The following is a 26696-nucleotide window of genomic DNA, read 5'->3' on the forward strand; positions in this document are numbered from 1 at the left end:
CAACGTATCATCCACCCTGCTCTCCATGAGCCATCCCACGAGTACCCCTCACAGGATGTCATGCGCTTAAGACATCAGAAATTGCTAGCAGCGGGATTCGCATCCTTAAGGCGTGTTTCGACGATTGGGTGCCGTCGCATGCGTGCACGGCAACTGACGCGCATACAGGACAACGGGACAGAACCCGCGTAAGTGATTCTGCGTGCAGTCGTATGAGGTTGTAGGTCGCGAACGGTTCTCGTTGTGTATCGTGGATGAGGGGTAGCAAGACGATGGAGGTATAGATGGGCAGGGTTGCAGATCAAAGCAGCATGGGTGTTTAGACGCCGCTTGAGTTGAGGAGAAAGGAGGTGATAAGAGGGCTCTTAAGGAAACGAGGGGAACAACGTAAACGTAACACGAGAAAAGGTCGAGGATCCCAAGACTGATGGTGGTGCTGAGAGGAGAACAAGAGCAGGAGGTCGTGCGTGAGACCGGTTGTTGTGGCGCCTGCCCTAACCCAACTGACGTGCCATCCGCTCGAGCATTCCCGGTGCTGCCCTTGAAGTTGGTCTGCGACTCTGTGCGAAAGAATTCGATGTTCGCCGCCAGCTAGCAACCTCTCGCAAAATACGTATGCTCTCTTGTATATCGTTATCTGCACAATATTATGTCTTCCCTCCGTCGACTATTCGGCGCTGTCTATATTCAACCGCGGGGCTCGTACTTGTGGTAGAGACGTGCCGCACACCTTCCATTGCATCTTAAGGCAAAATTCACAGCCTCCTGGAGATGGAAGGTGGCATAATGAATTAAATGCACATGCGCAACAGCGACTGTGTGACGCCCTTGAAGCTGTTACCGCTGCGCATAGAATCATGTATCGCAAGCGTTGAATAGGATGACCAACACAGGCACCATAATGACCGGCATAGAAGTGATTAGATTGCTCGAACAGAATTCTGGTCGGGATCAAGGGATGCAACCACGCAGCAGAGCTGCATTGGGCCAGTTGCAGGACTCGGATGCGCATCGTAACAGTCCGGGGTGCGTGGCAACGTTCTTGTGTGATGTATCGGCTACCTGCAGTATAGACAGCTCACAAAGACCAAGTTGTCCAAGTGTTGCCCAACTTACGGACAGTATAGAATACGCTTCTGGTCGGAATTTCCTGGACCGTTGATGGCTCGCAGGCTGGGTTGGGGCTGGCGCCATAGATGGCATTCTATTCCCACGCTCTCACCTCGCTCGACCTTCACCTTTATCGTCTCGACACACCCTCAAGGCCTCATCGGCACCGGTCACCCATAACACTCAGCGCAACTGTATTCATCTTGCTGCTTCCCATGGGCACGACTTGGATTGACTGAAGTCTGTGAGGCTCCCCGGGGCCCCTCGTCCTGCACAAGTTCTGGCCATCATAGATGCACGCTGTAGCATGTCCCAACCATCGAACTACGCCTGTGGATATCCACATGCTACCGAATTTGTTTCAGGATGCCCGACGTCCTGGCATTCCATGAGAAGAGTGTAGTACAGAGTAGTTTACGGAGAACTGGTTGGAAGTTAGGCTGGGAACTTGCAGTGTGTACTCTTTGAAACCACTGATGAAGTAGCAGTATTCACACACCTAACATTCGGCTATGTTTGGAATATGTTATAACTGTACCAATGTGCAAGCTCTACGCGGTTTGCTCTGCATGTGAACTCCGTTTCGACACGAATCAGTTTCACCGCTCGCGAAACGCGCGAAACATCCCCGCCCTCCAACGGAACAGCAACCGCCCTTGAAGCTGAATGATGCATGCAAGGAGCGAGCAGGTATGCTGCTTTGCCTGGCTTCGAGTTCCATGTTGAACGGTCTGGTAGATCAAGCAGTTCGTTTCGTGCTGCGCGGGCCTTCTCGGCTCCATGAGCTGACCGGGGCTATCTTCCACATCGAAATCTCCTTCGTCAACCTGCGCACTGCCTTCCGTCTGCATCGTCATTCACATCCTCCTCTGTGCTCACGTCGTCCTCTTCGTTTGCACCATCATTTTCGCCCGCACCCTAGTCTCTCTCGCCCGTATCGTCTTCTTCGCTCGTACCTTCATCAGGCACAACAAAGCGCACTTTTCTCCTTGTGGCAGTATCACGACGACCGGCGTGCGGCCCTTCGTTCGTCGGCCCTTCCACCGTGCTTGCGCGCCGTCGTGTGCCGCCCACGCCCACCTGTGACTCCTTCGCGTCTCGGTCAATGTGACGAGACCTCCCATTCGACTTCATCGAAGATGGTTTCTCCCGCAATGGTACGACCTGGGGTGACTGGATCGCCGGTCGCGAAGACGGCGAGGACTCGATGGCATCCCTTGTCGATGGCGTATTCGCAGAACCAGAGGTGGGTCCGGTTACTGGTCGTGGCGATCCAGGACGCTCATGCTCCTGGAGCTTCACGAGCCTCGGATACTTCGAGACGTCCTGTGGAAGAATGAGGAAGCCGAGTGCGGTGATGAGCTCATCTGGGAAGGCTGGCTCGCGCGCGGATGCGTCGGGGCTTGAAGTATCGCTGCTGCGCTCGACCGATTGCATGACGTCGAGGCACTCTCCGGCGAGCCGTCGATCCTCGGCAAGCAACTCACTCGGGGTGCGAAGTGTACGGAGATGATAGTAGAATTCCTCGTATCCAATATCCCACTTTGTTTCTACGAAGTACTTGCGTAGGGCGGCATTTATTGCATTCCAGAGGCTCGTCCATGTAGCTGGCTTTGGAACCGTCGCTGTCGTAGCTTGATCTGAAAGGGGCAATGCTATCGCAGTCGGCGGACCATTCTCAATGCATTCCGCATATAGCCGGAGGTGAAGGTAACAGAAGCGAACCATACTCGTTGTGTAGAACCTTTCTGTGTCATCGAACGCATCGCCCGCATAAAGCTGCGCAGTACTTGTGGAATTATCCAACATCTTTTCTTGCTCTGTCCAGAGCAAGCGAATATAAACAGAAGCCCTGTGAATAAGTGCTGCAGAACATACCTTGGCTACCGGAAAAAGCATCCATGCACAATTGCAGCATGTATGCACGCGGTGCATGTGTAAAGTGATGTAGCGACGGAAATGTTTGAGATAATGCGAAGTAAGCGGACTCGAGCCTTCCCCAGAAGGCGGCAAGGCTTGCAGTCGCATCGCCTCTCCTGCCCATGCGGTCCGAGAATTCCCAGAGAATATGCGAAGATTCATCTTGGCCTTCGAGGGTATGTGGGCTGTCATCATTGCTATCAAATGGTGACACCAGGTGGATAAGATTCCAGATGTCGTCTAATATTGGGCGTGCCGACTGTTTTTCGAAAAGTTCCGGTTCCTGAGACAATACCGTATACAGCGATTGCGGCTGCTCCCCGAAGGAGCCTGAGCGGTATGGGCGAAGAAGTTCCGCATACATGAAAAGTATCGCGTATAGACAGCCACTGTCTTGACCGCTGGCTTCGTAGACAGGATGTAGACGATCGAAGAGCGGGCTGAAGACGAACGGTTTCTCATCGACGCCTGGGATTATCCATGTTGCGATCGAGTGCGCCGCAGTGAATCCCTCTTCATCAGCAAGAAGGCCACGAAGACAGGCCACCGCAGACTTGGGAAGTGGATGCGGAGAGGTGGAGAGAAGGAGCAATGCTGTCTTGTGCAGCCAGTCGGGACTCGAGACGAGCAAGGGGCCATCGTCTTCGCGGCGGTCTGCCAAGTTCGCGAGCATCTCCATCAGCGTGTCCCATGCCTGGCTGGGCATCGATGTGAGATCCGGGACAGCGCGCAGCCTGGTAGGAAGGAGGTGCTCAGCGTCGGTACCAAGATGACCAACGATAAGATGAGTGATAACAGAGAGAGATCGGGTGGGGACGTGCGTGGCCTGCCTTAACATTCTCAGCACTGTCGGAAGGAGGTTGTTATTCGCCAAGATTAAAGCTATGGACAGTAAGATCTCCTTGTTGTCTTGGGTGGCATCCTGTTCGGAAGCTAGATGCAGCCGATCGAATAATGGGCGAAGGTCGAATTCTTGCTCGCGGTAGCGCGGTGTTATCCATTGAGCGAACATTTTCACTCCTGCAAATGATCCGGATGCATCGCCGAGGAGGTTACGAAGGCATGCCAATGCAGAGCTATGGTGCGGGTAGCGGGAGGTGGAGAGAAGGAGTAGTACTGCTTTGTACAGCCAGTCAGGGCTGGTCGGATTTAAAGGTCCATTAGACCCCCGCCGGCCTGCTAAATCGGCAAGCATCTCTGTGAAGGCGATCCACGCTCGTCGGGACAGCGGTGTGAGGTCCGGAACGCAGCGTGGCCTGATCGAACGGAGATAATTCGCCTCGGCTCCCACACGGTTCAAGAGGAGTTCAGCTACGAAAGGGAGCGACTGCGCAGGACTGTATGAGCGTTGCTTGAATATGTCCCAAACTGCCGGAAGCAGATTATCGTCTGCCATGATAGCGTCCATGGATAGCAAGATATCTTTGTCGTCCTGGTCACGGGTTACAACTTGATCCTCTTCTTCGTCTTCCCCAATGTCTGTCTGCTTCTGTTTCACCTCCTGGCCGCTATACTCAAAGACTTCCGGCTCCTGGAGTGAGGGTCGAATCGCGGTGACCACCCTTGCAAGGATCGAAGCCAATGACCGGCGCATCTTCATCGTGATCCGCATCCTTGTGGCCCGCATGACAGACTTGAACAATGGCATCTTGTACGGGCATCGTGGCGAGACAAGCGGTGCGAGCGTGGTTGCAATGAACAAAAACGCCCAGCCGCAGATGAGTGGGACGCTGGTCAGACCCATGCGCTCGTCGATATTCGTAGTGAAAATGCAGAGACCGATGAAGAACAGACCGAGAGACAGCTGGAGAAGCATCGGCAACATGGCCGCAATCTCGAGAACCTTCCACTTCTCGACTCCCGGCTTGCGGTACTGCCGTGCACGAAGACGCTCCTGCGGAGCAGTGTACTCGACCGCGAGATACTCGCGCAACCACTGCTTGACCAGCATGCTGAACGATGCAGTGGCGAGGCTGACGATGAGACTCGCGAACCACAGGCCGTTCACGCGGACAGCCCATAGTGGAGCGGAGAACCGGGGAAAGACAGGTGGTGGTTCGGCGGTGGAGTTAAGGGTCCCGGACGTGATAGTGTAGCTCTGGGTTTGATTAGCGATGCGCTCGAGTAGGAAAGTTATTTGGGTGTTCGGGTCTGGCTGAAGGTCTGTGTACGACTCGACGACGAATGCCGAAAGGACGGCCGAGTACAGACCAGCCTGTTACCGTCCGTATATGTGAGAACACGACATAGGTTAGACGCGGCCAAACTCACGAATACTAGGAGGGTGTCAATGTCGTCTTTGTAGTTTTCAATCTTGTCTTTGTCGATCTCGTGCACAGAATCGGCCATCGTTTGCCATCCTGTTGGGGGTGGCACTTCGACATAGCGTACGCGATCCTAGAGCATGACGAAGCCCGATGATGAGTCGAGAAAGGCGTTGAGTACGATTGGGATCACACCGTAGAGTTCTGGTCCGCCATAAGCAAGATGAGAGATATGGATGATAGCGGGGTTGCGGGGAACGGACAACAGAGGGTAGCGCCTCTGGGAGGATACCCGAGGTAAGGCGTTTCCTTTGTGGCGCCAATAGCCCTCGGTCCGCGCTTTGGCATCGTCTCACGGTCATGCAGACATGCCTTTTCCCTGCACTGTCACAACAGCTTCTCGCGGCAATGCAGATATGCCGTCCATCCCATGCTGGTTAGAGTGCACTCGAATTTCTTATTCTTGGATGACATGGTGCGCCGATCTGTGTATTGCGGCGGTCATGATCGTCAGTATCTGGTCTTGAAACTATCAGACAGAACTAACGGGCGAGAAGAAAAACAGATGGCGGTACTAGTTGCCCTACATTGACATGTGAGAATCGTGCTATCCTGTGCCCTCGAACATAACCACCATTGATGCGCTTACCATGCCATACATCGGTAATTAATCCGAATGAAAATCATTTCAGGTAGGGGGTATAGAGCGCAGACGACAATACAAAGCTCATGAGATCACCATTGACCTAACGCGGGAACATGTTCAGCACCTAGCAGGTGGGGTACGAACTGCATAGCACGAACCAAGCAGCGAATCTGAGGCTTCGAAATCCTAGGACGCTGGATAGCCGCGGTGCCACAGCCTGCAGAAGACAACACGCCCACAAACATGATGAGCGGTACCACAGAACAGTTGGATCTGGGAAGGTAGTGAGTTGCGGCACCGCTTTGAAGAAGTCTTGGATGCGCACCTGACACTGGGTGGTAAGCGCACTTTTTTCCGGCGTAAAATTAGCCAAAAACTGATCCAACAAGGCCCCAACTTTATCCGGTTTTCACCTGAAAAAAACCGAAGGCAAAACTCATTTTTCCGCCAGTTTTACTGTGTTTTAGACCCTTTTGGCTGGTTTTGCACCGGTTTCTCCTCAATTTGCATCGGCGTAGAATCGAGGAATAACGGGGCCTTGTTTAGCCGCTTTTGTCTGAGTTTTCTTGAGAAAAAAACTGCGCTTACCACCCTGTGTGAGCTACTTCGTCCTGCCGGCCCTAACTGCACGGGCCTGCTGTGCCGCCCAACAGACGCAGAGGGTCTCGAGCCCGCAACAGTACGCACATCTCTGGCGTGCCAGTCGAGATTCACGTCGGAGCGTACGAAGCCCACGAATGCGTTCTAGAAGGGTCCTGCGAAAGTGCTGTCAGATGCGCGGCACCACACACACATTCACGGACTGACCTGTCGTCGATACCGGCCGCACCGATTGCCCGCTGTGTCGCCTCCACTCGTGTCAACCCCGGAACCGCACCGGGCCAATTACCGGGACAAGCTCGGGAACAGGGCTTGTGGCACTCGTCGGAGTAAGATACGTCTCCACCTTGAAGATGCAGTAGAGCTCGCGGAAGTGTCAAGTTGAGGTTGGGGTATGCAGTGAACGCATTCACGGATGAGACGAGACATGGGCGCTTACGCGTCGGCGATCTTCCTATTCTCTGTCAGCGCTGAGACAGCCGCTGAGTTGACGAACGCATCGCGCGGGGAATAGAACATCTTCTGGTCAAGCGAGTTGTCGGAGCTTTTAAGCGCGGCCAGGCTCTCGTGGCGGGAGATGAACTGTCTGGTTTGTGGAACGCAGTCTTTGAAACCATGCTGTAACAGCTATGGGACGAAGGACATGCCTTCCGATCTGCGAATACACCTTGATCAACCATCTTGATCGCATACAGTCTGGTGTGAAGCTTTGAGCCCACCCTGGTCCTGCTCGTGACAGGGTCTACCACCATCGCTGCTGAGTCGAGGGCAAGCATGGCGATCACTGACGCGGCCGCGTGCCCACGATGGACCTGACATCTAGTGGTGGCTTTGACGATCTCCAAAAGAGCATGTACGGCGCGGGCGATGTAACAATACCGCGAACCGTGACGGCCCCGTTTCGAGCGCTCCCGCCCGCCACGTTGAGCGATACCTGCGTTGAAGTCGGCAGATGTGGACCGAATCTCCGAGCGGTCTCGAGCGTGCAACGGACTGTATCTTGGAGTTAGATGGCTAGTGACGTTAGACAGCGTGCAATGCTCTCACCGGTGGCGATACGCTTCGAAGGCTCGCGCACCATGTATTCTGCGGCCAACTTGGTAACCAGCCGGGTACCCAAGGGAATGTTCTTCTGCGGCCTGTTCATCTGAAGGGCCTGCTGACGTTGATCCCGCCCGAACTCCCTCAACTTGTCCGAGAACGTATTACTGAACTCGGACAAGCTGAGACTTCATCGTGGATAGCTCTGCTATAGGGCCAAATCGGTTCAATTTCTTGCTTAGGCTCGCATACATACAACATCGCTCCTCTGAGGATACTGGAACGCCGATTCAGCTGTGGAGATACGCTGGTGTGATAGCTTATGCGTACTCAGCGACGAAGTCAGATGTCATGCGCATTCTCGACGAGTTCTTCGATCATTCGGCGTTGAGGTCTATCTGCTAGGCGAGAGCTCACGGCGAAGTTCGCCGTGAAAGCTATCTGGCGGAAGCCGACGAGATTGGACGAATCGGCCAAGATGATACTGTACGTCGATGTGCCGCCGGCAACGGATTTGAAGCTGCCAAATTATGAGCGATATGAGCAGAGAGCTGGTTCCATGTCGGAACTGTGGTTATATGCATAGTAACTGTGCGGGAAGCTTGTGTGTGTGTCGGGATGGTTGCGACTGCATCTGGGCACAGCCGTGAGCTGAACCTGCGAATATGCGGCATATCTGTTGGCGAGAGAGAAGGGGGGAAAGATAAAGTACTACGTACCACAAGATCCCAAGTTAACATGTCCTTTGTCCAGCCCTGGTCCAGCTATTCCGCGCTCTCCTCTCAGGAAGCATCAAGCGTCCAGCTTAGGGAACGAGCTGGCGTCGTGGTGTCAAAATGATGCAGGTGAAGATGCTGGCGTAATTAAGTGCATGAAGTGGCTTGTGTATGAGGATAATACGAGGGGCTAGCTTTGTTGAAGCACTAGGAAAGACGGTGTTGAGAGCAGGTCGAGGTGAGACAAGCACAGGCTCAGGTCGTGGTAGGCTGACGGAGTAAATTCGGGTATACCCCTTACTGTATATGGTAGGTGTGGCCGCTACCATTTTTACGCCTGTTTTGAAGAGACTGGCGTGCTCAGCAATATGGTAGTGTCCGGTTCCTATGTCCTTGCATAGCTGGATAATAACGAAAGCCCACTGAACCGGAATCGTTGTGCGGCAGACGCACAGCTTTGTGAATCTACTGCTGCTTTGATGCCATTGAGTACTTGCACCGTGCTTCGCGGCATACTAACAAGGGTCCTGCCAGCTCGTGGGTTCGTCCTCGCACGAAAGGGAATTTCTCTGAATTACCGTGGGAATCAGAGTGCCTCAGATGCTGTGCACCTCAGTGAACGTGTTCGCGCGTGCTTCAAGCTGGTGGAAGCAGCCCAACATTGGTGAAACCTCGACATATCGTACGCCTCCAGTGAGCTGAAACACATAGCTCCATCAACTAAATACCGCCGAGACGAATGTAGGGCGTACCGGAGGTTCCTGTCACAACGGGCAAACCCCGCATCCAGTTCCGCGCGAGGTGCGACTGGACATCATCTCCAGTACCGCATCCAGTACCACATCCAGTACCGCATCCAGTCGCGCAATCAGTCGTGGGAATTACTGTCATGATTGGCTGAACCCCTCCAGAAAGGCAGTGTCAAGTACTAAAAATAGAAGTGATGTGCTGCCCCAGTGCCCGACGCTGTCCACCCTTGTGTCAGTGGAAATAATTGCTGCGGTGCCTAAATATTTATTCATAAATAACACATTTTTGGTTCTCGTGAAACTTGTGTCAAGGCTACAGATTTGATAGCGTCACAAGCCACAAATCTAATCGCGTCGCCCTTGCATGGGACCATGTGATGCATGCGCCCAGCGCTCAGCGCGCAGTGAGCAGCGCGGCGATTTCCGGGGCCACATCCTCGGCGAGCAAAGAGCTATGGCGAGGAAGGGTTGGGTGTTCCCTTCATTTGGCTAACGGCCACAGTGTCGATGTGCACGGGCGGAGGGGTGCTAGCCCCTGTGAATTCAGCAGCCAGCGCACTCAAAGTCGCATGAAAGCCTCTCAATCTGGCAGGTAGCCTTGAGAATGCGCGCGGAATATTGCTTATCTCCCATCACGCCATCACGCTGTGCCGCTATTCAGCCGGCACCTGAGAAATAGGCTGGCGAAATAATCTGAGAATTGCTTTGGACACTGACACAACTTCAAGCTTCAAGCTTCAAGGGTGGACAGCGTCGGGCACTGGGGCAGTGCATCACTTCTATTTTTAGTACTTGACACTGCCTTTCTGGAGGGGTTCAGCCAATCACGACAGTAATTCCCACGACTGATTGCGCGACTGGATGCGGTACTGGATGTGGTACTGGATGCGGTACTGGAGATGATGTCCAGTCGCACCTCGCGCGGAACTGGATGCGGGTTTTGCCCGTTGTGTGTTGTGACATTCTCGGTGTAATGAGAGGCGGTCAAATCTGTGGGGGTCTAGCGGCGAAAGTGGTCACTGGTGAGCGGTGACGAGAGACAGGCCGTCGTAAGCTCCAACAGGGTGGCAAACAATGGCCAAGACCGTGCATGAATTCGACGAAGACAAAGTTCAGGACTGTAAAGAAGATATCTACACGCTTCTAGTATTCGTGAGTTGATACACCTCGCCCTCGTTACGTTCTCACATGTATGTCTGTTGATAGACCGGTCTGTACTCGGCTGTCCTATCAGCATTCGTCCTCGAGTCCTATACCGATCTTCAGCCCGACCCAAGCACGCAGATGACCTTCTTACTCGAGCGCATCGCCAATCAGACCCAGAGCTACACCATCACATCCGGGACCCTCAACTCCACCGCCCAACTGGCACCTGCCCCTCCCCAGTTCACCGCTCCGCTATGGGCCGTCCGCGTCAACGGTCTGTGGTTCGCGAGTCTTATCGTCAGCCTCGCGACAGCGTCATTCAGCATGCTGGTCAAGCAGTGGCTACGCGAGTATCTCGCATTCGAGTACACTTCCCCGCAGGAGCGCCTCCGTGCACGCCAGTACCGCAAGCCAGGACTAGAGAAATGGAAGGTGTTCGAGATTGCGGCTGTACTCCCCATGCTACTTCAGCTGTCGCTCGGCCTGTTCTTCACTGGACTCTGCTTCTTCACTGCGAATGTCGATGAGCGGATGGGCCTCACATGCATACCGCTTGTCTCCGGCTGGGCGTTCTTCTTTGTTGCCAGCACACTCGCACCACTTTTCTCGCCGCGATGCCCATACAAGATGCCGTTGCTCAAGTCTATGATGCGGGCCACGAGAATACGAATGACGATGAAGATGCGTCGTTCACTGGCTTCCTTGTTTGCGGACCTGGCGAGCATAATTGGCCAGATCGGACACTCAGAGCCGGAACCGGTCATGAGTACTGACGACGAAGAGGACCAGGTGGTTTCCGGTGATCAAGATGACAAGGAGATGCTACTGTCGATGGACGCGATTATGGCGGACGACAACCTGCTTCCGACGATGTGGGAGGTGTTGAAGGAGCGCTCTAATCCTGCAGACTTACTCGATTTCGTCGTCGAGCTCATCGTGCGCCGCGCCGGTAGCAAGGCCGAGTACCTCCACTCCCCTAGGCCACGCTGCATACCGGACCTCACGTCACTGTCCCGGCGAGCATGGATCACTTTCATGGAGATGCTGGCCGACTTGGCGGGCCGTCGTCAGCTCGAGACTCCGCTTGTCTCGAACCCCGACTGGCTGCACAAGACGATATTACTCCTTCTCTCTACCTCTCATTACCCCCTCCCCAGCTCTGCAAAAGCGTCTCTTCGCAGCCTTCTCGTCGGCGCATCTGGGTCGCTCGAAGGGGCGGACATGTTCGCTCAATGGGTAACCCCGCATTTCCACGAGCAAGAATTTGACCTTCGTCCTTTATTCGATCGGCTGTGTCTAGCTTTGGAGAAAGGCGCACAAGACGACAAGGATGTCTTGCTACCCATAGCTGCAGTCCTGGCGAGCGATAGCCTCCTTCCGACGATGCTCGACATATTCAAGCGGCGCGCGCATGACCCCGCCGGATCCCTTTCTTTTGTCTCTTATCTCATTGTCGGTCGCCTTGGCGCTGACGCCAGTTACCTCCTTCCTGTCAGGCTGCGCTCCATCCCGGATCTCACCTCGTTGTCCCATCAGACATGGGAGATCTTCATGGAGATGCTCGCGGACTTGGTTGACCTCCACCAGCCTCGTGGACCCTTGGTCGACTCGAGCCCCGACTGGCTGCACAAGACGACACTACTCCTTCTCTCCAGTTCCCCATATCCGCTTTCCAGCTCTGCCCTGGCATGCATCCGGATACTTCTTCCTGACGCACCAGGGCTGGCTGCAGCGAAGCCGATTGCGCAATGGATAGCTCCAGGGCAGGATGAGCAGGGGTTCGACCTTCGTTCGCTATTCCGTCCAACTCCTGGAGCTGATGATCGCAGCAACCGGGGCGACAAGAACATCCTACTATCCGTAGCCGCCACTATAGCTGACGACGGTCTCCTTCCAGCAATGTGGAATGCGCTGATACAGCCCACACGCGATCCTGTGCGATGCCTCTCTTTCATCACCCACGTCATCATTTGCCATCTTGGTGCCGACGCCGAGTACCTCCTTCCCGTCAGGCTACGCTCCATTCCGGATCTCTCGTCAATACCCCGCCAGACATGGGACAAACTGATGGAAATGCTCGTGGACTTGGCAGACTGCCGTGAACCCAGCGGTCCCCTGCTCATCTCGAGTCCCGACTGGCTGTACAAGACAACATTGCTCCTTCTCTCTGTCTCCCCGTATCCCCTCTCCGACTCTGTGGTGGTCTGTCTTCGCGGCCTCCTTGCCGATGCAGAGGGATGGACCGCGGGGCACTCGATCGCGAAATGGATAGTCCCAGGTGTCGATGAGGAGCCGTTCGTCTTCCGCCCGCTCTTCGATCGTCTACAACCAGTCTACGAAGCCAGCGGCCAAGACGGTGGCTGTCTATACGCAATACTTTTTATGTATGCGGAACTTCTTCGCCCATACCGCTCAAACTCTCCCAGCCCGCAGCCGCGATTGCTGTATGCGCTATTGTCTCAAGAACCGGAACTCTTCGAACAACAGTTGGCACGCCCAATATTAGACGACATCTGGAACCTTATTCGCTCGGTGCTACTGTTTGAAAGCAGGACTGACGGCTCCCGTACCCTCCAAGGCCAAGATATGTCTGCCCTAATTCTCTGGGAGTTGTCGGATAGGATGGGTAGGAGAGCCGATGCGACTGCAATCCTTGCTGCATTTTGGAGAGAGTCGCCTTGCACTTATCTTGCATTATCTCGCACATTTTCGTCACTACATCAATATACACATGCCCCACGGACATATAAACTGCAGCTGTGCATGGATACGTTTGCTGGTAGCCATGGTATGTTATGCAGTATTTATCCACAGTGCTTCCATTCACTTGCTCCGTCCAGACAAGGCAAAGATTGCGGAGAATTCAACAAAAGTTGCGCGCCAGTTTATGGACAATCAGTACGACAAAGATACATTCGACCCGATAGACATGGTCCGCTTTTGCTACCTTCACATCCGGCTATACTCGGAGCACATCAAAGGAAGTCCACCGACTGTGATAACATCGCCTCCGTCTGATCATGGCGCGACGATTCCAACGCCAGCCACATGGACGAGCCTCTGGGATGCCGCAAGCGCTGCTCTACGCAAGTACTCCGGAGAGGAAAGGTGGCGTGCCAAGTATGTGAAACGCTTCTATCATCTCCTTACACTTCGCACACCGGACGAGCTATTTGCCGAGGATCGACGGCTCGCCGGAGAGTGCCTTGACATCATACAGTCGATCGAGCGCGGTGGTGGCACTTCAAGTCCCGACGCACCTGCGCGCGAGAAGGCCTTCCCAGACGGGCTCATTGCCGCACTCGGCTTCTTCATCTTGCCAGAAGAAGTTTCGAAGTACCCGAGGCTTGCGACGCTCCAGGAGCGAGAGCGGCTTCAACCACCACAGCTAGTAGCCGGGCCCACAGGCCCCTCCAGTCGTGCGGATGCGCCATCGACAAAGGACGCCCCTGAGCCCTCGCTGTCCTCGCGATCATCGGCGGTCCGGTCAGCCCAGGATGGGCCATCACAGGAGAAACCGTCCTTGACGAGGGATCGATGAACGACTCGGAAGAACCGGGCGTTGATCATGGTGACACTTCTATGAGAGGCGAGATACGCTTTGACGAAGCTGGCGACGCTACGACCGAAGACGAAGGAGATGTTGTGATCGAAGGCGATGCGAAAAGACATGGGGCGGATGAAGACAGTGCGGTCAACGAAAAGCAAGTTGTCATAACAGGCCACATTAGCCCGCTGAGTTGGAGGCCAGGTCGGAAGTCGAAGTAGGAGTGGAAGTGGGCATGAGACACCAGCACGAGATGGCATCAAGGGCCGTGACGAAGATAGCACAAACTTTGTGGCGAACGACAACGTTCAGAGAGAAGTACTTAGCGTGGGATCTGTGGCGCTGGCCCTAACCCCACAGAAGCTGCCTATGCTCCCAATAGTCGAAACCACTGTTCCTACACCTCAGTTTGCGATCGGACGGCCTGTAGATACCATCTCAGATAGATGAAGTGCAATAAATAGGATATATTAAGCAAAGCGCCGGAAAACGTCAGGCGAAGATACTGCCACCTATGAATACAATCCGTTACCAGCCTGAGTGACCTTCGTGATTGTTACACAAGTTCAACAAGCCTAAGATCTGGCAAAGAGAAAGAAGCCGTAGGAGCAGAGGGTCATCCGCGGAGCATAGAAAATGCAGCAAACCACCCATCGGTATCGGCGTCGACAACAGCAGCAGCTCTGCGTTGTAGATCACTAGGTATGCCGGCGGTGGCCCAATAGCTGGCAATCCTGCGCCCGCACGATCGACGTTGCGGTGAAAATTTTATTCGTCTACTGGCCGATTCTGAGCATTTTGTCATCTGCGCTTGAACGAGAGTGCTAGCATGGGATTGTGCGAGGAGATCGTCTGTATCGTGCACGTCGCTTGCAGCATCACCGTCATTCACTGCACGACCGCCGGCCCAATGGGATTTGCAAAGATCGGCTTGCAAAGGTATGTGTTCGCATCGCATGCTTGAGGTGCCGTTAACCGCGGTAGCTGTATTAAAGGCGGCGATGAATGCTCGCTGGTTAGATCAATCATATCAGGCAAGATATACAAGATATTGAGTTTGGCCAGGGAAGAGGGACTCGGGGAGAGGGGAGGGGAGAGATTCGATGAAGCTGCTGTGTCGTTTAGAGTCAACCGGGCGGCCCCATGAAAGATGTCACCTGAGGAGACCATACGCATATCCAGCAGGTTCGGCATCGAGTTTAAAGGAGGCAAGGGAGCATAGATCACTTGCACTGGCACCTTCAGATTGTACAGATGCGAGGCCGAGGGTGCTGGTGCGTCGTGTTTGTGCAAGTGCAAGATAAACGGGTACGAAGGTGATGCGACCAACGCTGAATGGTCGCGGTATTGCGCGCAGCGCGGGGGGCTCAGAGAATAGTTCCGGAATAGCGACTTGGAAAGACCGGAAGAGAGAACGAGTCGGCGACAATGACATGGTACGCAGAGTCGTCTGCGAGGAAAGTGACGCCCTTATCGATGCACTTACGCTGTGACGCATGGGTCGTTAACTCGTTGATCAGAGCCAGTAGAGGATGGGCGAGAGATACATACAATGTGCCATCAATGTCATCCAGTCCAACATCGCCCTCATTGCCTCCGCTGAGTAGGGCCTTCTCGGAAGGGAGTGACGTGCAAGCGGCAGATGGGAAGTCATACTCTGGTACGAGAGCCCATCACATCTGATACACGGACAGCGTCACGAAGGATGAAGACCTGCAAGGACGGCCTGGTCCAGGCTGGTAGAGGGATCCGTCGACATGAAGGATCTTGAGACCTTGAGAGTCAGGGCCAGTTCGGCCATTGTGACGACATCTTCATGCTCAACCATCTAGGAATCATAAAGCCGAGGTAGGAGAGTCGCTTCTTTATAAGATAGCATAGCTTGGTCAGAGGAGCAGGGTGGGTGTGCACCGCCATTGTGTAGGAGCGGATGGATTAGCGGCGCGCAGAGAAGTAAGCACACCGTTCAACCAATTGCTTACCCGGCTTACCACACAGATATTATAGAGACCTTATGGTTTGAATTAACCATTTCAGCGCGAGAAGTTGACGGGCACTTGCCCCAGCCCATCTGGCTTGCTCTCTGGTTTGTCTCTGGCTTTGGGAGGTCTATAATAGCATAGAACACAAGCATATGATGTACTATTTACATGTTTTTGTTCTTTATTTTTATCTTTTATTTCATTTTATATGCTACAACTTGACTTCCCCTCAGACATGTCGCGCTGCAGGGGCACATTCCGAGAATTACAAGGATTTAAAAATAATCCTGTACAATACAGAATAGCAGCATTATGCACACCTGTATCAAATCTTGCAGCTACTGAATGTCGGTGTTCCTCTCGCCAACGCCTACAGATCCCTTCCGCAGTGTGAGGCGCGGCCCACATGGCGTTGCAAGTATCCGGGGTCTTACATTACCGCTTTGCTACGGTCTCCATGCTCGCTATCTTGCTCGATGTCTGCACGCAGAATTCCGACCCCATTCGCCACAATAGCAGCCCGGAAGATGTTAATATTGTACCGCCACCACCCCTGCAATTTACACATATAATTAATTTGTCTGGCGTTTCCATCTCCCGAACGCTGTGCATATTATCCTAGGATGCGATACGTGCATGGTACGGCACATTTTTACCACGAACATGAAAGACCGACACGGACGATGGACCACATGCTATGCTCTCCACCACTGGTTCCAAATATCCTGGCCCGCATCATGCCACCGTGCTCAACCATATTGGTGGGACAAACACTGTTGTTTCTAATTCAACCACATCACAAAAACCCTATAGAACATTTGGTGCACGAATTCATGAACCCGCAGTCATCTCTGCATCTATTCCAGGTATGGCCGCGTTCTATTCCTCCGTACCACGTTATCAATAACCCCGCTTGCTCGTCCAATCATTTGTAGCATGCCGCACGAGTGGTTCTCTTGTAATGTCGTGAGAGTGCTTCAGATGCTGTGAGCATGTCCTATATGTGTACACAGGCTAGCAAGAGTGGTATAAAGCTGCTTTTGACTCCCTATCTCTCTCGCCACCCCTGCTTCTCGCGGTCTGACCTTTCCATCTTCGCACAAAGCATGCCGCAGCAAGAACCTCCGGTACGCCCTGTATTTATCTAAGCTTGTGTTTCATTTAAAAGGATGCGCAATAAAGCCCACCAGCGGCGTACGTTATGTAGAGGTTTCACCCCCAGCCGGATGGCAAACGATGGCGAAAACTGTGCGTGGATTCGACGAAGACAAGGTTCAGAACTGCAAAGAAGACATAGACACTCTACTAGTATTCGTGAGTCTAACCAGGCGTCTCTCTTGTTATATTCTTATACTCGTATCCGGTTACAGACTGGCCTGTATTCAGCCGTGCTGTCGGCTTTCGTCGTTGAATCGTACACGGACCTTCGGCCTGACCCAAATACTCAGATAGTCTTCCTACTCGAGCGCATCGTTGTACAAACGCAAAGTTATACCATCACTTCTGGTACCCTTGACTCCGCCGCCCAGCCATCTCCTATCCTTCCCCATTTCACGGTTCCGCTGTGGGCCGTCCGCGTCAACGGTCTCTGGTTTGCAAGCCTCATCATCAGCCTCGCAACCGCGTCGCTCAGTATGCTCGTCAAGCAGTGGCTGCGGGAGTACCTCGCTATTGAACACACTGCACCGCAAGAGCGTCTCCGTGCACGCCAGTACCGAAGACCTGGGCTCGAGAAGTGGAAGGTCTTTGAGATCGCCGCCGTATTGCCCATGCTTATCCAGCTCTCTCTCGGCCTGTTCTTCGCTGGGCTCTGCTTCTTCACTGCGAATGTCGATGAGCACGTGTACTTCACCAGCGTACCGCTTGTCTCCGGTTGGGCCTTCTTCATCGTCGTTACTACACTCGCACCACTCGTCTCACCCCGATGCCCATACAAGATTCCTCTGCTTAAGTCCGTAGTGCGAGCAGTGAGAACACGAGTCGTTATGAGGATACGTCGCTCGTTCGCTTCCCTTCCAGCAGGCCGACCTGAGGCTGGCATTGACGATGAAGAGGATCAGGTAATCACCGGCGACAAGGACGACAAGGACATGCTGCTGTCCATGGACGCCATTATGGCGGACGACAGCCTACTTCCGACAATGTGGAACGCGTTCAAGCAGCGCTCGGATCCTCGGGATTCACTCGATTTTATCGTCGAACTCATTGTGAGCCGCGCCGGAAGCGATGCCGTCTACCTCCGTTCTCCTAGGCTACGTCGCATTCCAAACCTCACGCCGCTGTCCCGACAGGCATGGGCTACTTTCATGGAGATGCTCGCCGATTTGGCGGGACGTTGCCAGCCTGGGCCCTTACTCGCTTCCAGCCCAGGCTGGTTGTACAAGACGACGTTACTCCTTCTCTCCACTTCTCATTACCCACTCCCCAACCCCGCCTTGGCGTGCCTTCGCAGTCTTCTCGTCGATGCATCAGGGTCATTTACCAGTGGAGGGTTCGTTCGATGGATAACCCCACAACCCGAGTTACCCGACGAACAGGAATTTGATTTTCGTCCATTCTTCGACAGGCTGTGCCTAGCGTCGGAGCAGGACACGCAGGGCAACATCCTATTTTACATAGCTTCACTCATGGCGAATGACAGCCAGCTTCCAGCAGTGCTAGAGCTGTTGAAGCGGCACTCGCACGACATTTCCAAGTCTCTTTCATTCATCGTTCATCTCATCGCTACACGCCTTGGTGGTGACGCTGAGTATCTCCTTCCAGTGAGGCTGCGCGCCATTCCCGACTTCACGTTGCTGTCTCTTGGAGCATGGAACACTTTCATGGAGATGCTCGCCGACTTGGCAGATCGCCGAAAACCTAGAGGCCCCTTGCTCGAGTCTAGCCCTGACTGGCTCCACAAGACCACATTGCTCCTTCTCTCCAGCTCCCCGCATTCGCTTCCTCCTTCTGCGGTTACATGTCTTCGCCACCTTCTCGCCCACAACAAAGAGTCGCCAGACCTCGCAGCGTATTCCATTGCGCAATGGATAATCCCACGCCTGGATGAGAAGTCATTCGTATTTCGCCCACTAACTGATCGGCTGCGTCTGGTTTATGAGAACGACGGCCAAGAATCTGGCTCCATACTCGCGGTATACTGCATGTATGCCGAACTTCTTCGCCCATACCGCTCAAACTCTCCCAGCACCGAGCCGCAACCGCTGTATGTAGTCCTATCCCAAGAACCGGACCTCTTCCAGCACCGGATGGCACGTCCGATATTAGAAGACATTTGGGATCTCATCCACTTTGCGCTGCTGTGGCAGAGCAAGTCAGAAGATCCATCTTCCCTCATCGGTTTCAAAGAGTCTGTCCACATTTTCTGGGAGTTATCGGACCTAATCGGCAGAAGAGGGTATGCAACCGCAAATCTTGCTGCATTCTGGGGAGATCCGCGTTATGCCTACATCGCATTATCTCTTACATTCTCATCGCTACACCACCTTACACATGCACCACGTGCATATATGCTGCAATTCTGCATGGACGCGTTTACCAGCAGCCATGCCAATGGTATGTTTCCGGTTATTACTTACAGTGCTTTTATTCACTTGCTCTGCCCAGATCAGACGGCTATGTTGGATAATTCAATGATGGTTGCACAACAATACGTGAACGGCATGTATGACGACGGACAAGAATCTCGCCCAATTGACATAGTTCGCTTTTGCTACCTCCACATCCGGCTATGCGTGGGACACGCCAAGGAGGATCCAGAGACCCAGACGTCGTCGTCGTCGTCATCATCGTCATCTCTGCTGAGTATCGAGCGGATGGTCTCAAGGTCAACAACGCGGACGCTCTGCAATGCAATAAACGCTGCCCTACGCAAGTATACCTCCGAGAAAAGATGGCGCGTCGAGAGCGCGCAATACTATACGTGTGCTCCTGCATCTCTCACCCCGGACGAGCTGCTTGCCGAGGACCGAAAGCTCGCCATGGAGTGTCTCGACATCGTGGAGTCTGTCGAAAACGGTGGCGGTACTTCGACTCCTTGTTCATCCACGCGCGAGCCAATCTTTCCGGACGAGCTCGTCGTTTCCCTTGGGTCCTTCGTCCCGCCTGAGTATGTAACGAGATACTCAAGACTCGCGAGACTTCAAGAGCGGAGGCGGCTTGCGTCGCAACAACCAGAAGTTGGACCCGTTGGCCCCTCCTACGTCACTGCAGGTCCGTCGGCGCTAAGATTCGTGGGTGTCACCGACCACCCGCTGGCTTCGCAGTCAGCAGTCCAGTCAGTCCAGCACATGCCGTCACAGGAGAGACAGTACCAGAGGCTGCTGATTGGAGGGTCTAGTAGCTTTGGTCGGGATGCGGAGGAGTTGCCGGTGAACGCGGGCGCCGCAGGAAAGCACGGAGACGCAGAAGAAGGGCCGATGAACAGAAGACAGCAAATAGATAGTCAAGATACCGCTGGCAGTAAAAGAGTCCACTTTGACGTACCTACGAGCGAAGAAGACGACCACATTGAAGGTTATGCGAATGAAGGAGACGACGCAACAGAAGATGATGCGGCCGAAGATAGTGCACAGGTCGACGAAGGGGGCATTGATACCAGAGTGGCCTTAACCAGCTAACCGAGGACGAGATAGGATATCGCGGCAGGAGAGGAAGTAGGCGTGTGGTCAGCCAGATTGAGATCAGGTCGAGGCCGATGGCGAGAAGGGCAAGAAGTTCGGCGAGTGAACGCAGTCGTTATGTACTGAGGTAGGGAACGTACTTTTACACATCTAGTGCTTTAGACCAGATTTGTATAGCCGTGCCGCCGCCTCTAGGTATCAACAATCGGCGGCGGTCCTAACGGTGACCTCGTCGGAATGTACGATGGGCTATGCCGGAGTCTGGAAATTCATGTGAGTATACCACAGTGAAGAAACTCAATTGTAACAGTTTTCAAGCTCGCGCGCGCACCCGCCGGCATATCCTCGGCGGAAGGACTGGCGTCCTTCTTCATCCCTCTCACGGGCACCTCCCTCCTTGCCATCTACTTCCACTCGCCACGCCATCTTGAGTCTGAGCTGAGATATACTCACTACAATGCCTGAGTCCTCCACACTCATCGCTGCCCCGAAGACCGACTTCTGGCGGAAGCCGCCGTCGATAGACAGCGCGAACGCGCCGACGCAGCTCGTGGGCGTCGAGTCCCGCACGTTCAAGCGTGTACGCGTCACGGTCCGCGCGCATTGGGAGAGGTTGTACGACCAGGGCGGGCTTTTCATCGTGTTTCCGGGCCCTTCGTCGGACGCGACAAGTGCTGGAGACGCAGGAGGGGACGGAGGGTTCACAAGCGTCACCGGACGCTTCTGGCTGAAGGCGGGCATCGAGTTCTACCACGGCAGGCCGACCGTCAGCGTCGTAGCCTCGCGGGAGTGGTCCGACTGGAGCCTTACATCGCTGCCCCTCTCCTCCTCACATACGTCTGAGCCAGGCGTCACGATCGAACTCGAGCGCGAGGCCGTCAACGCGGCAACGGAAACTGGCTCATCGCTGTTCGTGTATGTTGTGCGCGATGGCGTGCGGGACGAGGTGCCGATACGAGAGGTGACATGGGCGTTCGAGCATGAAGGCCTGATGCAGGTGGGGACGTACGCTGCGCGGCCGACGGCGGTGCGAGAGGGGGACGGGGAGCGACTAGAGGTGCATTTTGAGGGGTTCGAGCACGAGTGACTTGAGCCATGAATGTCCCATGCGAGTTGTATCCAATGCTGGCTGAAGAAAGAAATGTATCACACAACCTACGAGGGCGCGGGCTCGCTAGCTTGCCTAAATTATTTTCACAATTAACATTAGTGGTGATGAAAAGGACGTACAGTACATAAAGAAGCTACAAGAGACAGTGGCATACCGAATAATAAGCATCGTCAAGAATCGTATGCCGGTAATACAATCATGCCTTCATGGCATGTGTCTGGTCATACTCCGCTCTCCACTTCGTCCACCCCTGCAAAGGAATTGCACCACAAAGCCTTGCTGTGATTTCATGCAGCTCATTTAATCCCTGGGTGGCCCAGTCAGCTGCTTCACGCATCTCAGAGCCCAACAAAAAACCCACCTCTACCACCTGGAACACGGCACAGATCGCGGTGGCATAGAACATGAACTCGTAGTTTGCGATCTGCTCGGGGTTGCTCTTGTGTACCAAGTCCTTGGCATTGTCATCGTTCTCGGCGAAGGTTTGCCTTTCGACAGTGCCATGATAATGTAGTCTATCGAGAAAGTTCTGGTGGAAGGGCTGCGGGAGAGGTTCCCCCGTGCGCAAGGCCTGTGAGACCAGTGAGAAGGTGGCCATCACATCTGAGATCTACAGAAAGTCAGTTGCAGGCGTGAGACAGAGAGGCATGGCGACTGAAAAAGTTGGGGTTGACAGCCATCGTGCGCTGAAGGAAGCTGGCACGCATCGCAGGGTCGACCTGAGCCAATGCGCTTGCAAGCTTGATGGAGGGATGTCAGCGCTTCCGCATCAGGCCACAGGCACACGACGCACCAGGGCAAGACTGCTCATCATGTCAGTCTGCACGTTCGCAAGCTTCATGTACTCCTCGAATGGCCATGCGCCGCGGATGCTGCCCTCCCACTTGGCTATTGTTGTTTGACTCTTGACCGCCTGGAGCTGCGTCGCGAGCTTGAGAAACTGCTTGCGCGCGTTCGGGAGGAGCTCGGCCAAGGATCCATGTACGTGGCGCACGCTGGCGCTATCGATCCATACGGCCATGATGTCCGAGTACAGAAAAGAGATCGTGGATATGTGAGAGGAATTGCGTAGCCGGACGGCTTTGCGTCCGGACTTGGGGGGAAGCATCATTACAACGAACGACGCGGCGCTGCCTGCGGGGGAATGTAAGCCTCGCCCGGGGTTAAGAAGGCGTAGCGTACCGATGATCACGTTGACGAAGCGCCTCCATGCCACATCCCACCCAAGCCCCGGATTACCAACAGTTGGTAAATGCCCATCAATCCAGGAGTACCCTGGGACCAGCATGTAAGTCGACTACAGCTGTAGCAATTAGCCCAGGAATGCATATACAACGCGGATACCCACACCGCCAATCATCACACCCGACAGGTACTGCGGCGGAGAGAACAGCCTCAGGAAGATGAGGTGAACCAAGAAGACAGCAACCGTAGCGGCAGAGCCGTACGGGTTACAGTTGCTTTTCGCGTCGCCTGAAGTAAAAACTCAGCTTATACACAAGACACACAAGAGCATCGAACAACGCACCTATCTACCAAGAGAGAAGACCCAGTACAGCACCAATGAATGTGCCGAGCAGACGAGTAAAGTAACTAGATTTAATCTTGTTTATACCGCGCATAACCGTGACAGTACGATTCTTACTTGAATATCTGATCGGATACGAATACATTCAACGTCGTCTGTGCCATGATGAGGGACCTAAAAGCGCATTAGGTCAGTCCACATTCCTTTAATGTATGCTGTTCGGTATACCAGAGGCCCTTATTAATGTAGATAAATTCTTTTCGACTTGTCAGTACGCATTCATCGATGCGAAAGAGCAGATTTACTTGCACTCGTACGAACTACGGCCGGTATGTATAACGCCACGGAGATGACAGCATATCTAAAGCAGAACTATCCTAACGTCAGAAAGACGGAGAGGAAAAAGTCGTGGCTGCACGTACCAGGGCTTCAGGTGTTTTGATCCATTTATACAGAGTGTGCAGGCCGTTGGCAACTCTTTGCAAAGCATTCGTGGGTGGCCTACTATCAGGGTCGCGTCCTATCCGGACGTCAGTCATCGTACTGGAGAAAACAGCTTTATCGCGCACGATACGGTCCCTCCTCTTCCTTGACCTCTTCATTAGGCCGAGGCGCGTAATCTTCGCCTGCCGCCTGGTCGCTCGCGTCCCCCCGGGACATGATGGCCCTCCCCAGAGCGCGCAGCCCGCCAGGAGCCCACAAACGGTTCTTTTTCCGCTTGTGGGCTGTCAGCTGAACGTACTCCATCAGCCCGGCGATCGCTTCGGTAAGCACGACGAGGTTAGTTGCGAAGACAAACGAGATGTAGAGGCTGCGCAGGGGGACGGCGCTTGGTCGCAGCGACTCCGACGTCCTCGCATCCTCGAGAACGCTGTCAAACGGACGCAACTGTCAAACGGACGCAAGAGCTGCATTCGGCGCGAGGTCTTGAACTCCTCGAGTGCGGTGCGCAGGCGCTCAAATGCAGCGTCGAGGTCGGTCAGGTGTTGGTCGGAATCTTCGGCGCCCTGGCGGGCATACCGCCGTGTGTTGATGCCGTCGAGCACTGTCTTCGTCGCGCGCAGACCATTGGAACAGGCGGAACGCAGGTCGGCGGTGGACTCCTCGATCACGGGCATAACGTCCTGCATGCGCACAGAGTAGGTCAACTCTGCGGTATTGTGCAGCTGGTGGAGCTGGCGCAGGAGAGGTGTGTCACCGGTGAATCCGTGAGCGTCCTCAGCGGCTGAAGAAGGTGCGCCAGATGAAGTGGAGGCTTCTGGGAAAGGGGCGGATTTGGCTCGCGCGAAGAAGGGCGCCCGGCTAGCTTCGCGAAGATATGTAGGGCAGCTGAAAACGCGATGTAAGTATTATTCGCAAATGTAGATACACACGCATGTACTACCTGCCCGGTTAACCACGAGGACAAGCGGCTCTTTCATTCCTGTGATATCCTCGGCATTCCATTTGCCCCAGCTGAACTCGCCCCCAATGAAATTCAGGGAGCTCGTCACTGCCCCCTAAAATGAGTTATTATCCAAGGATTCCTCAATGCAAGTGGTGAAAGTACATACTTTGCTGAATTTCCGCCAAGACTGCCGTTCGCAAACCTTGCATCTTGGAAGCGAACGGCGTCCCTTCAGCGAGGTCATCGGGGGAAACGTTGAGGATCTGGTGCTGCAGTTCGACAATGTCTGTCAGACGTCCCACCAAGGCAGAAGTGGACACCAGTGTTGCATGATTCAAGGTCTCGGGGAAGATGAATAGTGTGCAAACCATGCCGATGCCGATATAGCACGCAATTGACTCGAGGAGCGAATTCATGAGGGTATACTGGGGAAAAGGGAATAAAGCACCGTAGTTCTGAGCATAAGCTCCGGCAAGAGCGCAAGACACGGACAAAGGGCAAAGGGCTTACGCAAAAGATATCCAGAGCGATAGTGCCAAAAACGCTCGTAAGCAACAACTTTGGCGCATATGATCGCATCAGAGCGAAGAGGAAGCAACCAAGCCCCAAGAAGGCTCCAAAAATGATGGATGATCTGCGACCCCTAGCAGTGAGCAGGGCAATCGACTTCGTTGTAAATACACCCACGCAGTGTCGAGAAATTTGCCAGCAAATACATCGGCTTGGAACAGGGCGTCCGGGTTGGCCAAGCCTGCGGCGCTGTACGGGAGTGAGATCGGAAGCAGCGACATGGCTGAATATGTACGCACCTTTGAGCTTCCGTTTGAAGACTTTGTTGGAGGAGGAGCTGGTTCCTGGAGGCGAGAGCAGCTCTCATGGCGGCTGCACCCAGTGCCCATCCCAAACACAGGCCAAGGATCATAGCCGTAAGGACCTGGATGGGTGTGCAATCAGCCACAGACAGGCACAGGGGGAAGGATAAAGCCAACTGACGAATAGGAAGAACTGCACTGGCAAATTCGCAGGCGCCATGAAGCTTGCGAGGAACGCAAAGATAGCACTGCAGATTCGGAATAAATTTTACGGCTGATTTTTTAAAGGTCACTAAAGGTCACGTACACGTTTCCTAACTCCTTCAGAGATGCATTGGGCAGCAGAATGACGTAGGCGACCCAAGATACGGTCCAGCATCTAAGCCATACCCTCCTAGACCTTGAAGAACGCAGATTAGTTATGACCCAATCAGGCAGATGCAGCCTATCCAGCAAGGGTTTCTTGGTGCTTGTAGGGGCAGCTGAGGAGAGGGGAACGTGAGGTCTGTTGCTGAGGGTGTGCTCGTCAGCTTTCTCGTCGTGCATCTGCGGCGAGCCTTTCTCGTTCGCAGACTGAGCTGGCGGGGACATTGTGGTTTAGAGCAAGTGGGGGTTGGCTCGTGCGTGGAGTCGTCATGTTGAATCCAGCTGAACTCTTCATAGCACTTCCCCTTGCCAATAAATTCGCCGTCGGAGGTGCTTGTAATCTCCATTACGTCACGTGTCGGTCTGCGCGGAGTTTGCGCGTCTGCGATTCAGCAATGCTTGCGGCGTCTTAACCTACTTCGCTTACCATGTAACATCAGGATTCAGAGGATATTCCCACAGTAAGAATGCCCCCATGCCCCACAGGACCGCCTATGCTTGACCGCGGTGCTGCCAATGTTTCTTCTCAATCCTTTGTCTCTTCGAAATCGGTATAGTTAGTGCCCGCACCTTGATACCAGCCGTATAAATCTGCACTTTCCGTACGGTATTTCCTACGCAAAAATTTAGCTGTCGACGTGTTCAGTTATTCTGCCAAGCAACGGGCTCTGAGCTGTGCTTCGGAAGCTACATATATAGGTACTATCCAAGCTCCCCGGTGCTTCAACACTTCAGCCCAGCCACAACAGCACAACTACAGTTACAGCAGCCACGAGTTGATGTCCCCCGCGAGAGCGAGAAACATCAAGGGCCGAGACTAGCTGCGCCGAAGACCGACTACGAAGCACTCGACGCCTCGACCAGAAAAGGTAACTCTCCAAGTTTAGATGGCGGAAAATGAACAGGACCTTCCAAACACAGCGGGCTTCGCGCACCTTCCGTTCTCAGAGATCGTATAAGAGGCCGACGGTTGGACTGAGACGAGACATCCGACTTCCTCTCGTCCAGCCTACACCCAGCTGACACCTCGTCAGCCGCACACTCGCTACTACCCCACGCTCCTTCACGTCGACCGTCCCACACACCTCTCACGACCTCTCACGACCGCGCACGACTTTCAGGATGCATTCCCCTCTCCGTCTGCTCGCA

At 54.0% G+C, this 26696-nt stretch overlaps 5 protein-coding genes across 5 annotated transcripts; 3 read left to right on the forward strand and 2 right to left on the reverse strand.

Annotated features, from left to right (window-relative positions):
* Positions 1–1383: 1383 nt before the first annotated feature.
* Positions 1384–5379, reverse strand: PHACADRAFT_212798 (uncharacterized protein; the record flags this gene model as incomplete). The annotated part of the gene is made up of 3 exons (XM_007399978.1): positions 1384–2930; positions 2989–5245; positions 5302–5379. The coding sequence occupies 3 exons, from the start codon at positions 5377–5379 to the stop codon at positions 2029–2031; spliced, it is 3237 nt and encodes a 1078-aa protein (XP_007400040.1). The 3' UTR covers positions 1384–2028.
* Positions 5380–10111: 4732 nt separating this feature from the next.
* Positions 10112–10693, forward strand: PHACADRAFT_60980 (uncharacterized protein; the record flags this gene model as incomplete). The annotated part of the gene is made up of 2 exons (XM_007399979.1): positions 10112–10198; positions 10253–10693. Coding segments are annotated over 2 exons (528 nt in total), but the record flags the coding sequence as incomplete, so codon positions are not given.
* A 2979-nt stretch (positions 10694–13672) lies between these two features.
* On the forward strand, positions 13673–14508 carry PHACADRAFT_262753 (uncharacterized protein). The gene has a single exon (XM_007399980.1). It carries the CDS (start codon positions 13730–13732, stop codon positions 13958–13960), a length of 231 nt encoding a protein of 76 aa, XP_007400042.1. The 5' UTR covers positions 13673–13729; the 3' UTR covers positions 13961–14508.
* Positions 14509–16915: 2407 nt separating this feature from the next.
* PHACADRAFT_69516 (uncharacterized protein) lies at positions 16916–17709 on the forward strand (the record flags this gene model as incomplete). The annotated part of the gene is made up of 2 exons (XM_007399981.1): positions 16916–17035; positions 17092–17709. Coding segments are annotated over 2 exons (738 nt in total), but the record flags the coding sequence as incomplete, so codon positions are not given.
* Positions 17710–19321: 1612 nt separating this feature from the next.
* PHACADRAFT_151282 (uncharacterized protein) lies at positions 19322–25829 on the reverse strand. The gene is made up of 18 exons (XM_007399982.1): positions 25489–25829; positions 25363–25429; positions 25179–25303; positions 25057–25128; positions 24880–25003; positions 24536–24824; positions 24367–24474; positions 23867–24288; positions 23552–23843; positions 23405–23502; positions 23288–23354; positions 23211–23246; positions 22803–22939; positions 22637–22751; positions 22248–22588; positions 22110–22194; positions 21816–22057; positions 19322–21761 (listed from the first exon to the last, which is right to left on the reverse strand). The coding sequence occupies exons 1-18, from the start codon at positions 25770–25772 to the stop codon at positions 21651–21653; spliced, it is 3015 nt and encodes a 1004-aa protein (XP_007400044.1). The 5' UTR covers positions 25773–25829; the 3' UTR covers positions 19322–21650.
* Positions 25830–26696: the final 867 nt, after the last annotated feature.

Source organism: Phanerochaete carnosa (genome assembly GCF_000300595.1).
Source record: "Phanerochaete carnosa HHB-10118-sp unplaced genomic scaffold PHACAscaffold_10, whole genome shotgun sequence".
Lineage (NCBI taxonomy): Eukaryota > Fungi > Basidiomycota > Agaricomycetes > Polyporales > Phanerochaetaceae > Phanerochaete > Phanerochaete carnosa.

Excerpts from the sequence above, each read along its gene's own strand:
- PHACADRAFT_262753 (XM_007399980.1), top strand. The coding sequence starts at position 13,730 with ATGAACGACTCGGAAGAACCGGGCGTTGATCATGGTGACACTTCTATG.
- PHACADRAFT_151282 (XM_007399982.1), bottom strand. The coding sequence starts at position 25,772 with ATGTCCCCGCCAGCTCAGTCTGCGAACGAGAAAGGCTCGCCGCAGATG. Across the intron at positions 24,825-24,879 it reads TCGCTCTGGATATCTTTTGC|AACTACGGTGCTTTATTCCC; the intron begins GTAAGCCCTTTG and ends GCTTATGCTCAG. Across the intron at positions 22,940-23,210 it reads TACATTAATAAGGGCCTCTG|TTTTTACTTCAGGCGACGCG; the intron begins GTATACCGAACA and ends GTATAAGCTGAG.